The sequence below is a fragment of the Dipodomys spectabilis genome, unplaced genomic scaffold (assembly GCF_019054845.1).
Source record: "Dipodomys spectabilis isolate Male_0828 unplaced genomic scaffold, ASM1905484v1 ptg000092l, whole genome shotgun sequence".
NCBI classification, from domain to species: domain Eukaryota; kingdom Metazoa; phylum Chordata; class Mammalia; order Rodentia; family Heteromyidae; genus Dipodomys; species Dipodomys spectabilis.
The window spans coordinates 10,724,890-10,741,088 of NW_024870769.1; the positions used below are offsets into that span (position 1 = coordinate 10,724,890).

Consider the following 16,199-nt stretch of genomic DNA (forward strand, 5'->3'; position numbering starts at 1 on the left):
GAATGCCATCTGCCTTGTTAATATTTAGGTCACACTATTTACGCTGTATAAAACTGGACTTTGACATCTACCTTAGGCCCCATGATAAAAAGTTCTATGGATAATCACTCATGAAAATGCCAGCATTCACACCTGCCAGTCTCCACACCATTAACAAACAAGATTCACACCAGGAAGGACCAAGAAAGTGCAAATGTAAATCAAAGTATAATTTAGAAACTATACCTAAATATGTGTTTTCACTTCACAATAGTCTGGCAACCTCCCAAAATATATAACATATAAATACATACATACTGTATAATAATTCAAATATATATACAAGATATAAAGACATATTACCATGATTATTTTCAGCCAATAAGGCAAATAATTGCTGTCTTACCCTTTTATTTTTCTTGGTTTCCTTCCTTTTTTGTCTTCCAACAATGTCCAGCACAGTCGTTATTACCTTGATGTTACCAAGTTACCTCAGCAGGACAACTCAGAGCCAGCACTTCGGTGATGTCTTTTCCTGAGTGCTCAGCCCAGCATTCCTCTGAAAGGTGACACCAGGTTCCTGGGTGTCCCTTGTTAGGAAGCTCCACCCAGAAATTTCTGGCTTTATGGGAGGTCATGGTTCAAAGGCATTCTGCTCATCATTAATTACAGGTACATGTGAGTCATCTACAGCAGCACAACATACTCTTAGCCAAACATGTATGAGATGAAAAGAACTCCCTGACTCTTCTCACACCAGCTCAAACATTGAACAGCTATAAGTCACTCGTTGACCCTAGCTTTGTGTACACCCACTTCCAATGTAGATCAATAAAAACTGCCCTTCATACACACATGCACATATGTACTGCCTATGAATCCCACAGAAGAGGCTGAATTGTGATATTCGGGTCAATGAAGAACTTAGCTTTCCTCTCCCCTCTCCCCCTTTAGACTATCCCACACTTACGTGGGAAGCACAGATGCCCATTAAGCTGCACCCCACTCAGAAGACCCATTCAGAGTTGCCATGCCAGCAGAGAAGGACTTGGCCCTATCTGGACCTCCATCCCTTCCCCCAGGGAGTGGTTCCTTCTTTGCCTCTGCTGAGCCTAGAACCTGAGGCCTTGGTTCTCAACAGCAGCCAATGGCAGGGGCTGGGTTTAGCCAACCCTGCCTTGGTTTGTCCTCCAGGACCACGTCAATCACCATACCCACTGTGTGATACTCAGCCCTAAACAAGAGAGAGAAAGGTATGGAGAGAAATGAGTGCACAATGATGAGTTCCTGCAGGAGGCTCTCTATCTCGGCTCTTGTCTCTTTCCTTCTTTTCTGTTTAATTTCTGTATCAATTTCCTTTCGTTTTTCCTTTCTTCCCCATCTGTCTCAGCATTAAGTGTTCTCATTCCATGATCAAGATTCAGAATTGTGAAAATAAACCATCACTTCAGCAGGTTTACTTACTACCCACCATGCTGATTATGGTTATCAACAATGTTTTGTATACTTGAAAATTGTTACCACAGAAGATTTGAAAGGCTTTCACCACAAAAATAAACCTGTGAGTATCTGTTGATATGTTAGCTTGATCCAACTATCCTACAACCTGACATCATGTTCTACATCACAAAGAAATTATATATATGTATATAATTTTTATCTGTCAATTATAGAAGGAAAACCTCATACTTTGTGTATGGCCATACACTTTCCCCCTTATACTTACTAAGATAGAAGACCTTCAAAAGTGTCATTACCCCTAGGAGAGAAGGAGGCTAAGGGCATCAACTGCACTGGCTCTACTTTTCTGAAATTTAAAAAACCTGTCTGACACAAATTTAGCTAGGCACTCTCTTTCCTTAGTTACAACGACTGATAATGTGATTGGTCTTTATATCTCTACAGTACCATGGATTAGAACTGTCACCATATTGTGGAGGAAGGGTTCTGTTGGCTTTGCAGTGTCCACACCAAATCATAGATGCTTCAGATCCACTCATAAGAAGTATTTCGGAATGTCTCACTAGAGAGTTTTGGTGAGGGTTTAATTTAGTATGATAGGATAAAGTAGGGAGAAATGAAGAAGAGAAACATTCCCTGATCCTCAAGTTAGGGACTCAAATGGGTTGATTGGCAGCTATTATACTTTGAGCTGGAGGAATACACAGAATCATGTCCTCCTACAACCTCTTAACCTGGGTGGCCAAGAAGGCCACTGATTATTATTGTTGTTATTATTATTAAATGCAGACATGTATTTATATAGACATAAAGGTAACAGGTGAATATTCCCAGATATGCTTCCCATTTTGCTGTTTCTCTATTCATGAAAAGTTCACAGGTTTGACTATATCCAAAGAGAGGGGGAAATTGGAGGTGTGGCTCAAGTAGTAGAGTTTCAGTCATGAGAAAAGTTCAAAGCCCAGTACTGTCTGAGACAAGCAGAAAAGGTCAGATAAGTTGATGTTAGGTGAAATGAACCTCAATATAAGGACTCAAATGCTTTTTCTTTCTTGCTATTGTTTCTAATACATTTATAAGATGATTTCTTTGTTGCTTTGTATGTCCCTCCCCCACGGTATAACCCCTGCTTTCACTGTATTTGATGTTGGTATAATTTGTGGAGGGGAAGGGAAAAAATAAATCGTTTAAATAGGGATACAGGTAGACCCATTGCAACAATAAGATGTACAAGTCGTTATGACGTAAACGAACTTTACAACTTTGGGGGGGGGTGAGAAATAGGAAGGGATGGGAAGGGGAAACAAAGGAGGAGGCAACAATGCTTGATAAGAAATGTCTCATTATCTTGCCCATCTAATTGTAACCCCTCTATATGGTATTTTCACAATAAAAAGAAAAGAAAAACGAAAAAGAAGAATCAGAAAGAAGGAGAAGGAAGAAGAGGAATAAAAGGAGGAAAAGGAGGAGGAGGAGGAGGAAGAGAAAAAGAAAGGTAAATAGGAGGAGGAGGAAAAAGCAAAGGAGGTAGAGGAGGAGGTGGGAGGAGGAACAGAAGGAGGAGGAAGAGGAAGAGGAAGCCTTTCAACTGGGCAGAGAGACTGGAGCAAATTGTAAATGGCATGATATTAAGGAGAAAATGAAACCAAACCAAACCAAAACCACAACTCTGCATGTTGGGAACTCGTATTGGTGTGCAGGAGTAGGGAATGTCAGGCCTCTGGTTAAGGCCCACAAAACCATTTGGTACATGATGAGAAGACATGCTTTTTGTATGCCTTTTATCAGCTCCCCAGGCCATGTGCCTGATAATTTTGTATGGCCTGTGAAAGATGCTTTAAATATCCAAATGGCTCTTGGCAGAAAAAAGGATCCCCACCCTTGATAGGCATGTGTATTGAGAAAGACTCAAAACGACAAGACACTATGTCTTACTATAGGTATTCCATGCCATTTCCCTCTCTCTACTTTTAAAACTTCCCATATGCTACTTATTTTACAATTTTGAATATAAAACCCTTTCTAAACACCCAAGTTGTACGTTTAAAATAGCTGTGCAAAATTGATTTCTAACAACAATTATTTCTATCCTACAAGCACATGGCTTAGCCCTGGGGATATATTTTCTGGTTTTCAATTTGTGACTGTTCCAAAAACAAGTGGATTTGAGCTTTTCCAGGCCAGAAGGATAGTTATCCACAGTGACTGTGACAACACTGCCCCCTTGTGGCAGAATAGGCAACACACAGGCTTCCTAGTGGTAATGGGTTAATTCTTTGCTTTCTGCAGGCGCCCAGTGCCAGCTGTGGAGAAACACAGGCTGGAATGCATGGGGCTCCAGGCTGCAAAAAAACGACAGCATTTTCTTTCAGTATATTTTAAAAATCTTTCCTGAGAAAGTATCATTTTCTAATGGACTTCTTGATCTCTGCTCTCCACTACTTAGCCTTCACAGTGCAACCACCTCTACTGCAAAATGCAAATTCCTAGGAAGGGGGGGGGGGGGGGAGTGGATTCCAGAAACCTTACTAGAGCTTCTGATAGGGAAATCACTTCAAAATGAACTGCGGGACTCCTCTCCCCCCACAACAGAATTAAATAATACATCCTGCCTTGTCTGAATTGAGCAAATGGATACAAGTAATATTTTTATTGTTTTATTTCATTTATTATTGAGGTAGTAATTTCATTAATCACTCACCAAAAGACTTGAATTTTATGGTAGCAAGCAATACAATGGTATTTCATATGGCGATGTTAATACATTTTAGATTGACTACATTTGTAGACTCTGGTCTTTATGTACTTCTAACAGTTCATTCTGGGGAGGAACTATTACAGCTTGCTCAATGTTCCTCAGGATACAGGATAGTCTCCTTGGAAAACTGTGAAAATCCAGGGAAACTACTTGAAGTTATTTGAAAGCTGAATCAATTTACTATGCTCAAGCACCTTTCGTTCTTTTGTTAGGAAAATGAAGATGTAGCCAGGACCGGTAGATGATGCCTGTAATCCTAGCTACTACTCAGGAGGCTGAGGTTCAAATCCAGGCCAGGCATGCAAATCTATGTAATCAGCAATAAAATCTAAGTAATCAAGCAATATAAGCTGCAAGTAAAGATATAGTTCAAGTGGTAGAGTGCTAATATTGTATGAAAAAGCTAACCAAGAGTGGGGAGAGGGAAAGGAGGAGAAAAATGAGAGAAGGGGTAACAAGTCTGACGACAAATGCACTTATTACCTTATTATGTAACTGTAACCCCTCTGCACATCACTTTGACAATAAAAAATGCAAAAAAAAAAGAGTGGGAGGCCTGAGCTCAGCGTCTCAGTACTAGCAGAAATAATAACAATAATAATGAAATTTTTTTAAAGGTATATGTTAGAATATAGTTTCCAGGAAATTAATTCTTCTAAAGATGATTGGATTCCTTGCATCGTTTACTTTTTCAAATGCAAATTCCTTCTCACAACCCCTAGATTATATACATAATAATCCCATTAAACTTTCTAGAGATAAAAATCACTCAACAATAATCTTCAACTTTTCTTTTCTTTTTTTTGGGGGGTGGGGGTCCGGTCGTGGGGCCTGAACTCTTGGCCTGGGTGCTGTCCCTCAGCTCTTCAGCTCAAGGCTAGCACTCTACCACTTGAGCCACAGCGCCACTTCCGGCTTTTTTTTTCCTGCTTATGTGGTGCTGAGGAATCGAACCCAGGGCCTTAAGCATGCAAGGCGAGCGCTCTACCACTGAGCCAACTTCCCAGCCCCAATCTTCAACTTTTCTAAATAAAGCTCCAGTCCATTTCTGATTGCTTCCCAGGGAGGGTGGGTGAGTATTCAGTGTCCTTACAGTGATCTTGCAGAGTCACTGTTTTAAGGATTCTAATTTTCCCCTCCTGAGATGGAATCCCAGGCTCAGCTTTCACTCCATGGCCTATGCAATACTCAGCCTTCCCCAGGCTGATGTGACAGTGCTACCTTTGGCTCTTCAAGGAGATTTTACTGTTACTGGATCTGAAGCAGCTACTCAGTTTGCACAGAGGCACAGAGCATCCCACAGTAGGAAAGCAGACAGTCACCACTGAAACTCTTGGAAACCAACACTCAGTCCTTTTATGGAAACTGAAGTGGGAAGAGATTCACAAGGAGATGGAGTTTATCCTCTACTGGATTGACGGGTAAGAGATTACATTCTACCTACTTGCTGTGACTGGAAAAAGGAAGAGCTGTCTGTAACTGCTCAAGATAGAGGGCCTTCAAAGCTACAAAGGGTCTGCAGGACCCATGCTTCTGTTGTATGGTCTGACTGAGGATACTGGCAACCAGAAACCAATGGGAAATTTATTTAAAAAACATAGCAGAAGCCGGGCGCTGGTGGCTCACGCCTGTAATCCTAGCTACTCAGGAGGCTGAGATCTGAGGATCGCGGTTCAAAGCCAGCCCGGGCAGGAGAGACCGTGAGACTCCTATCTCCAATAAACCACCAGAAAACCGGAAGTGGCGCTGTAGCTCAAGTGGTAGAGCGCTCACCTTGAGCTGAAGAGCTGAGGGACAGCGCGTAGGCCCAGAGTTCAAGCCCCCACGACCAACAACAACAAAAAAAAACATAGCAGAGAGCTCTTAAGAGATAATCAATTCACTCAAACTCTAGAAGGCAATATTTTTCTATGTTCATAAAAGGAAAATCAAATGAGGTCATATAACTAAGCATAGAACCTGCCCCAGGCAGAGCTGATGCTGTAAGCCAGGTCATCAGCCACAGCTGCTATCCTTATTTTATTAAGTGTTGTTCTGTTTTGAGACTTGGAAGCAGTAAATTATAATTTGCAAGATCATGATTAATCGAATATGTTGCAGCTTCATTTATAGACTTCGGTTTACAGTAGGAACCACCATTCCTTTTTGAAATATGGCATATATATATATATATATATTCTAGAGAACATTCCACATCAGCCCATAGTGATCCTAGTCCTTGGCTCTCACAGTGATATTCACTCATGCAGCTATTATGCCACAGTTTCATCTACCAACCCTCGATTGGACATGTGGATGGCTTTCATCTCTTGCTGCTATAGTGATACAATAAACAGCCTTGCACATGAATCATACAGGTTTTGGCCAGTGAGATGCAATTGATTTCTAAAAGTATGATTTTTGAGGAGTAAATGTACATGTAAGTGGGCTAGATATTGTACAATTCTATTAGTAGAACTTTGTAATTTTTCTCATAAATGCTTTGGATATATTCTGTAAAGTTTTTGCTAAGATCTGATCTGCTTTTCAGCTCACTGATCCATTCATCCATCCACTACCCAGGTCATGAATTATTTTCTTCTCTATGAGAACACACACACACACACACACACACACACACACACACACACACACACACACACACACACACACACACACACACACACCATTGCTCATTGCAAATTTAAGCTACCATTCATTTCTGTAGCAACAATTATAACACTTGCTTACATTGTAACAGCCAAGTTCTTCCATGTAATAAGATTCCCTACTGAAACATAAATCGCATGTAGAGTACCTGAATTACTTAGAAGACATTTTCTAAAAGCTTGTGGAAAAAATTCAAACTGATGAACTATGAGCCTTAATGACTAACAAGTTGCAAAATTATCTTCTGAAGATGTAAGTCTGTTCATAGGAATGAAAAAAGAATGACTGATATAATAAGTTCAGATAAAGACTAATTTAGGATTACACCTGAAGAAGACTTCTGTATAATCATTGCACCATTTTATTCAGGCTGGTTTGACTCACATAGAAAAGGCCATGAAGCACATCTGTACTGCTGTTGAACACATGGCACAATGCTGCCTTAGCCCAGGCCTCATATTAATTCCTTCTTTAAATTGGAAACATTCTTACTCACCACAAGGTTTGGTTACAATAAAAGTTGAGATCTGACTTTTCACAGTGAATTAAAATGAGGCTATTAAAAGGAGCAACTGGCATTAAGTCCAGAGCATTGAATTTGTGTTTTTCCAGTGATTTGTCAGGAAATCATAACATCTCAACACAGCTACTGTTAAACTCCAGAGTGAGAAACTCATCATTCACGCATATTACTTAATTACTTAACTTTAAAATATAATTGGATTGTTTGCAACTAAAGAAAACTTGACTGTTTTGGGTCCAATAATAAGAATTCCTTTAGCCAATTAGTATATATAGGAAACATTTTCCAAATACTAAATAAGCTAAGTCTCATGAGCCCAAGAACCTAATAAAAATAAACCAACATTTTGATAAATACGAAATTTAAGTTCTTAAAAAATATTTTTTTTTCCTTTTGTTTCAGTATTGGGGCTTGAACTCTGGGCCTTGAACTCTTGTTTAGTCCCCCCCCCCTCCCCCGCCCCACTCAATGCTACCACATCACCAATTGAGCCACACTTACAATAGTGGCTTTTTGCTGGTTAACTGAAAACAAGTATCTCAGGTTTTCCTGCCTGGTCTGGCTTTTAACAAGAATCCTCAAATACCAGCTTTCTGAGCAGCTAGATTACAGGCATGAGCTATTGGTGCCTAGCTACAAAAATCAGTTTGAAAAAAAAAATCTGTTTGAAGCCTGGAATAATACAAGGATTCATTAAAAATTTGCACTTACAAAAGTTAGTAAAACCTAACAATAGCAGAACATCTTCAAACCTAACTAATGGTGTACAAGGTTTAGAAAGTACCTGTGAGCAGAAGTTCAGTAAGTTTAATGATCACAGATAAACACTGAGATGGCAATATTTCCCTTACTGATCCTAGACTCAGTAATTTTAGTGTGATTGCAAATCAAATGGCTTCCAAACCTAGGCTATTGATAAATTTGAAAGATAAACTAACCAGGCATAATTTTTTCTTAACTAATAAGTTTAGAGGCTGAGTATAGTGGTGTACTCTGTAATCTCAGCAAAGCTAAGACAGAGGACTGTAAATTCAAGGTCAACAGACCGATAGGGCAACAGAGCGAGACCTGTCTAAAAGGCCAAACATACATTAATAATGACTTTTGAGACACAGATTGCTGTGCTTTTTGGTGTTACCTGAAAGGAGTTAAAGAACAAAAAAGTTCTCTTCTAATGGACATTTTTTTCTACGCTTATACTATTTATATACACTGTTCCTGTGGCTTACATTAAAGTGAAAAGAAACACAAAATTAATGTTTGACGTCGGACTGGTGTGGAGGTACAAAATTAGAAGAGTGATAGATAATACAAAATTTCTTCCTGATACAAAAGAATCCATCCAAGCAATTCTTAAAAGGTAAGTTTTCAACACTTCCATTATTTAAACATATTTAAAACATCAATACATATAAAATGTCATGGGTTATATTCTTTAAAGTCTTTAAAATTATGAAGAATCTTTTTATATGCAACTTACTGTTTGTGTGTACGTGTGTGTGTGCACACATGCATGCACATTTACCAGTCCAATGGCTTGGGTGCTGACTCTTAAGAGGCTGGCACTCTTACCACTTTAGCCTCAGCTCCACTTCAAGCTTTTTCTCTGGTTAACTGAAGAGTCTCATAGACTTTTTCCCCAGGCTGACTTTGAATTGTGATCCTCAAAGCTCAGCCTCCTGAGCAGTTAGGATAACAAGTGTGAGCTACCGATGCCTAGATTCTGCATGCCAATTTTTAAATGTGAGGGACACAGACAATCTTAAAATATTATTTCAAAGGTTCTATGAGCAAAGAAAAGTCAGACTGTGAGTAACTGGTATCTCTAGGGCTAGAAAGGAAGGCGGTGTGGCTGGCTATAAAACTGTGGCTGCCTGTAGAAGTTTAGGAAAACAGTTTGGAAAACGGTAAATCCAGAGAAGGGCTCGCCTGACTCTGGCCAGTGAGACAGAGATGAAGCTGAATTAATGGACATTTTCCAAAAAAAGCACAGGTAACAGAAGAAGAAGCCACATGTAGTTCCATGAGTCCAACTAGACTACAAAAATCAATTAAATGCAGGAAATGAAGCTCATCCACAATTTCATCAACTGAAGGTCCTGCAAAACAGCAAGTTCCACCTGGCTAGCAGAGGCACCTGTGGTCTCTCAGTACTCACGTTCATGTCCCTTCCTGCCACTGACTTGGAGGCTTCCTCGTCGCTCTCTGCCCCTGACAGCTGCTCAGCCTGCAACACAGACATGCACCCATACATTAACTCCAGCAAAAACCAGGGAAACAAGAACAGGAGTATGAGGATAACACACTGTCTTCAGCAATCACGAAGGGAAGAATTGCATTATGGCCACACTTCAAGGCAGCAGAATTTACAACCAAATTTGGTGGTGGTCCCTTGTTTTCCCCTCAGCTTATAAACAGGAATGCTGTTTTCAATCAGCTCCACAGCACAGTGTTCCCTCCTTTGAAAATCATGTCTACATGCAAAACTCATGGGAATGAATTTTATCTCTGTTCTCTTTTTGCCCAAAGCATCTCTTTTAGCTTAGAAAACATAATACAGAATTTGCCAAGTGCTGCCTGATGGCTCATTTCCATAATCCTAGCTACTGAAGAGGCTGAAATCTGAGGACCTCTGTGTGAAGCCAGTCTGAGCAGGAAAGTTTGTGAGACCTCAACCCCAATTAACCACCAAAAAGCCGGAAGTAGAGCTGTGACACAAATGGTAGAGTACCATCTTAAGGCTGGTACTCTAAAGCTAAGGGATAGCACCCCTGGCCCTGAATTCATGCCCAGGTCCAGTATACACACACACACACACACACACACACACACACACACACACACACACACACACACACAGATATACACTCACACACACATAAAAAGGGCCTCAACTGATAGGTTGGAGTTAGTGAAGTAGACTAATTCATCATCTAGGCTTTGAAGATTTTACAGTTTTAATATTTACATAGGTAAGTAACTGGGTATATAGTCAGAAATAATTTAACAAACAGTGAACTCCCCGTTCATAAAAGCAAATGATAATAATGGGACTAGCCACATAACAGTGTGAAAAGAATTGGAAAATTTAATTTCCAGGCCCCAATTTGGCTTCCTGATGATCATCTTTGGGGACTTGACCAAAGATTCTTAGTTCTTCTAGAAGAACTGGTTTAAGAAAATAAATAATGTCATAATGGTACAAAACTACCACACTTACAATCACTGAAACATAAAGAACTTAAAACAAAGAAAGATATTTACCCCTTATTTACTTCAACAAAAAGTTATGTACCCATAAGTGTATTCTCTATTGAGCCTTTATAAATATGCACACATTCACACATACAATCACAATGCACACACATGTATATTTCTTCCTTAAATGAAATATACAGAAGAGTCACTTTCATGTAGATGCCTTGATAAATCCCCATTCTTTAGAGTTCATTTTCTACTAAAATATTTTAGGACTTTTAGGATTCATTTTTTGAGCTATTTACGTCAAACACCTTTCATTGATGAAATAAAAAAATGAAGAGAAGTAGCTAAGAAGGTATTGGGTAAGACCACATGCATCACACAAGTAATCTAATACAGTCAAGACTCTGAAATTAAATGGAATAAGGAATGTTGATAGCACGTAAGAAATAACTCCATGATAGAGAAAAGACATGGCATGGCATGAAGAATGTCATAGAAGAATCCCTGGGCCAGCACCAAAAGGAGTGAAGAACAAGCTGAGGAATGTAAACAGGAGGCCTCTGAGAGTCAGGCATCTGTGTGTGTTGAACTTTCCCCATCTAGCAGAAAGCACAGGCTGGCTTCCCATGCAGAGAGCCCTGGGTCTAATCCTGGGACTCTGGGCAAGGTATTTGATTTCTCCAAGCTCAACATCTCCACCAGTAAGTCTAGGATGCATCACAATTCTAACCCTTTGGGCTCCGGAAGGTCAGGAACTGTGTTGTCTCTGTCTAGCCTCAGGGAGAGGCACAGATCCTTGCAGTGCTGCTGGGATGCCTGGACATATGCACACATCAATCCTTGCTACTTGTAAAACCACACAGGTGGACAACACATCCCCATTAAGCTTGTGGGATTGAAGCCTATCATTCATTACAATGCATTTGTCATCTTTAGTCTCATTTAGTACTAAGGGAAAGTACTAGGTATTAGCAAAATAAATTATTTGACAGATATAATGAGCATGACATCTGAGGAAGCCATTTATGATTTTGAGATTTTAAAACTGATTAAGTATTCATCATTTTATTCTTTGTACTATGACTTTACATTATTCTATGATGTATCTATGACATGACATATACTTTAAACATGACATGACTTTGAAGATATTTAATAATCAGCAAAATCCATAAAAATAATATATTGTATACTCCCAAAGAACACCTAAAAACAATATCAAATGGAACAGTTCCTCAAGGATACTCTTTTCTAGGAAACAGTTTTAATTCCAGCCTCTTTAGACTTCAAATATGAAGTTTGAAAATGGTGTTGACCATGGTATTTTAACTTAACCAACACATACATTTGCTCATTCACTACCCAAAGGCTGTGTGCTAAGGTTCATCACATGCCAGATTGAAGCACGTACCTGGCAAAGACAGGACTTACAGGCCTGGCCTTCAGCATCCGTGGGCTTTGATATTTACAGGTAACTGAAACACCTGCATCCTAGATCACTGATCCACAGATCAAGTGTAGGGTATAAGGTCAAGTCATTTCTGTGCATTCTTTTGTACGTAGGGAGTTGCCTTCTCTAAACATACTGATTTAGAAAAATTACAAGATAGATTCCTCGTAGCTATCTCAAGAAACCATTTTACATCATGTAAAATCACATTACCTTACTACTGCTTCTTTTATTGACCTTGAAAAAGCCCAGAAATTTCTTCTTCTCTTTATCTGTCTCATCATTGCCAAGTGATGATTTTCTTAATGTTTCTGGAGGAAAAAAAGAAGCAATAAGTTATTTTTTCAGTACTTGAAACACAAACTAAATGCTCTGTTTATAAAGTCGTAAGCGGGTTTGCAAGAGTAGCTCAACTGGTAGAGCACCAGTCCAGCAAGCAAGCCCAGTGAGCTTGAGATTCTCAGTTCAAATCCTGGTATCAGTTCTCCAAAAGAGAGTGAGGGGGAAGGGAGAGAAAGAGAGAAATGATGATAGACACATAAATTAATTAAATAACAGTGTTAAATGAATCATTTAAACTGTTACTTCTCAAAGGGAAAAATCCTTACTGTTTCTTTCAAAACATTAGTTTCTGCCCCCAAATCCCCAGGTCCTTATAGAAATTACTTCAAGTTCTCATACTGTCTTTCAGTGATTTCAGTAATTGCTAGGTAAAGCTGTGCCTTGCAGAAAATGGAAAAGAGCAATCCAACCAAGTTCCAAAGTTGTGCTGTCCACTGAAAAGATGAAGCAAATCACATGTGTAATTTGCTGGCACTGCATTTAGAAGTACCAGGTGAAATTAATTCTAATTATAGTTATTTAACCCAATATATCTTAAACATTATCATTCCATCACAAAACTGATATCAAAGTTACTTTTGTTTAATATTCGTAGTAGTGCTAAGTCTTGGAAACCCAGTGTTTAACTCAGGCTGACAGCACATCTCCACCCAGAATGACTACTTTAAGTTCCTAGAGCCACATGTAACCTGAGGTGGCCCAAGTGAACAGCCCAGCTCTCAGAGCATCTGCTGTAAGAACCATGAGTTAGGGAAACGTGCAAACTACGTAAAAAAATCAAGAGCCTTCCTGCTCTTTTTTGAACATCTAGTACCAGAGCAATGACTTGTCCAGTCCTAGTGGTATTTAGATCTCCCGGGATGCTCATTTCCAAATTTCTCTCCTTTGTAATTTTCCAGTGGGGCAACTGTTTTTGTCTCTTGTTGCAATTAGGTCCTTCATCTCCCTTTCTTGATGTTTTTGTTTTCCTTATTTTTTCTTTAAATCAGGATTTTAGCAGCAGGATAGGTTTCTCATTCCAAACAAGGACTCTGAGACCAAGATCTCGAGGGCAGCTGACAGCCAGCTGATGGCTGTGGTGCCTTAGAGAGATGGGATTGTCATCTGTCAAGATACCACTGAGAGCTTATAGATGTAATCCACATCCCCACCAGGCCTCCCAAATCAGAACTCCTGAGTCCAGAGCTGACATTGCTAACTAACTCAAACAATATGGGGAAAGGCCCCCGTGCAGCTGGTGTGAAAGCTATTGTCAGAGTACCACATGGGAGGCAGAGTCTCCCATGCTTCTGCTCCTTCTTCTGCAAACTGGTGTCTGGCCGGATCACTGTGAGCCAGTGCTCTGTGCCTGGCACACATAGTCCAGCTCATGACTGATTGTCATTATTCATTTGTTTGCTTGCAAAGGCTATTCTGGCCTTTTGCCATTCAGTCATCCAATTCTTCTCTTTCAAATCACACAGCTAGGACAGAGAATAGAAAGCAGAGGTGTTTTCTCAAAGGACAAAATATGCATTTCTATTTATTACTGCCAATTGCCAGTCAGACAGGCTGCTAGTGCACTGAGAGAAAAATTTCAGATTGGCATTTACAAACTCTGACACTGGTATATCAACCCAAACACTGACCACCCATCAATATCTGTGCCTACTAATGCTTGATTTCATATTTTAGTTAGAGAACAACACAAAGGCATGCATTAGTAAACTCTGCCTGTCTACCCAACAGAGCAAATCCAAGCCCACATGTTCCTTCAGCCATTCCACAGGGGGCTAAGGGCCCTGTCCTATTCACAAGGCTCTCAATGACATGCAAGGGTCACCTGCTAAAGGGAGTGGTGAGTTCTACATCTCAGAACATCAAATGAGGGAACCTCAATACCATGTGGCTCCACAGATCCGCATGTGCACACACACTCCCAAGTTAATCACAGCAAATCCCTCAGGTACAGATGACAAAGAGCAATGTATATTTTATCAAAGAATAATACCACATCAAAACCATGCATTAATGTATCTATTTCTAGTCCGCGTTGTTTCTTGAATTGAGTGGTAAGTGCATGAGTATACTAAAATAGATAATACTGTAGTAATCAACAGAAACCAAGCCTCTTTGTTTCTGTTCCTGATAAGGACAGAGGGTGATCCTAGGGCAGAGGTCATCCCTGCAGGAAGGTTTAGGTACTTGGCACCAGAGCTGACTCACAGAGGTAAGAGTGGCAGGGGCTCAAAACTCACCATCCCCAGATGGTCTATTTTTAGAGTGGCTTTGCTGATGTTCCTTGGAACTCCTGAGAGACCCTTGAGATAAGGCGGACACTGCAGAAGTGTCTGTGGGAGAGCAATGTGAGAAAACTCAGTGCTGGCATCTGGTGACACCTCCACTGATGCTCACTTGTTCTGTTGAGAAGCATGGACAGTGATAGGTAATGTGCCTCACAGAATATCCATGGGGAGAGCTAGAATTCATGGCTCCACATGGGTGGTTAGTTTTACCATGAAATCTCTTTCATTCGAATGGACTCTAATCTACAAGGTATTAAATATTCACCAAGGAGTTTTCTGGTGGAGTCACATTTAATCCATAGGAATTTCTTCCTGTTTGGAATCATCCAAGTGATAGAAAATGACCAAAGTAAGTGAGTGAGGGAGCCAGGAAAGGTAGAGTAAAATCAGTTGAAAGATCAACTAGTCTAAGGCATTTGTTTGTCCAGATGAGAAAATTGAAAGTCAGGGCAGTTTAGTGACCAGAGTAAGGCCTGTAAGCAGCTATTTGGAAGAGGAAGGCCCAATGGACATTTCCAAATACTCATGAGGGCATTCTTATCCAAAGTCTGTGTGTAAGTTCCATTCAGCAACACTTGATTGCTCTCATGAGGTAATAAAGGAACAATTAGCTCTTCTGTTCTCGTTTCCCTGTTCTCAGTCTGTCCAAATCCCCAAGAAAAAAATCATCCAAAAGCCTTTACATATGTGGATCCTGCTAACTCAACTGCTTCCTTGTGTGCTTCTCAGGAAAGAATGCATATTGTCTGAGCATCCTTCAGCAGCAGGAGAGGGAAGAACAGAAATACATGGTAATCAAAGGGCCTACCAGACACTCATACACAGATCCATCATACTCCAAGCTCTAGACCAATGCAGAGTTCTTTCAGGAAAGTTTTTTTTAAAAAATGACTATTAAGTACTTTAAAAAACATGGACGAACTTTCTGTGGAAACGAAATTTAATCAAATTTTAATTAAACTTCTGGGGTATAGATGCGTCTATGAATGGACACTGCCCAAAAGGCTCATTGAACTCTCAGAAGATGGAAGGGTGCAGCTGGCTCATGCCTGTAATCCGGGCTGCTCTGAGGCTAAAATCCGAGGATCTCAGTTCAAAGCAAGCCTGGGTAGACAAATCCAAAAGACTTCTTGTCCCAATTGTGACCATCTCAACAGATGTGTGATGTGTGAATATACACACATATATATATATACACATATATAAGTGTGTATTTATTATATGTATATATGCCTATATAAAGTACACATTTGTAAATACATGGATATCTCTTTCCCTTCCAGACATGCACAGAAAGAAAATTTCTAAGAAACACATGTCAAAATAAAAACTAAATCTGGACTAGCCATCTGCATACTTGTCACAGCCCATTTGGCTCAAATGCTGTAGTATGCATGATGGACCTGGCATAAGAGGTAAGTACAGGCAGGCAGAGAGGAAAAGGCACCAACCAATGTCTTTAATCCAAGTATCACTGTATTCTATCCTGAAATTCTGAGCAGAAGTTGTTTTCTACAATATCATCCCTCATTTCTCACCCACTAGAAC

The 16,199-nt window shown here is 39.9% G+C and overlaps 1 protein-coding gene across 3 annotated transcripts in view; it reads right to left on the bottom strand.

Moving 5' to 3' along the window:
* Positions 1-16,199, bottom strand: part of Cobl (cordon-bleu WH2 repeat protein) — a 210,925-nt gene that overhangs the window by 109,538 nt on the left and 85,188 nt on the right. For 2 of the 3 annotated variants that reach the window (XM_042684982.1, XM_042684981.1), the window contains exon 5: positions 12,238-12,335. In XM_042684982.1, the coding sequence (XP_042540916.1) occupies positions 12,238-12,335 (98 nt within the window). Of the gene's footprint in view, positions 1-9,528; positions 9,598-12,237; positions 12,336-16,199 lie in introns of all 3 variants that reach the window. The other variant, XM_042684979.1, reaches the window with a different exon arrangement.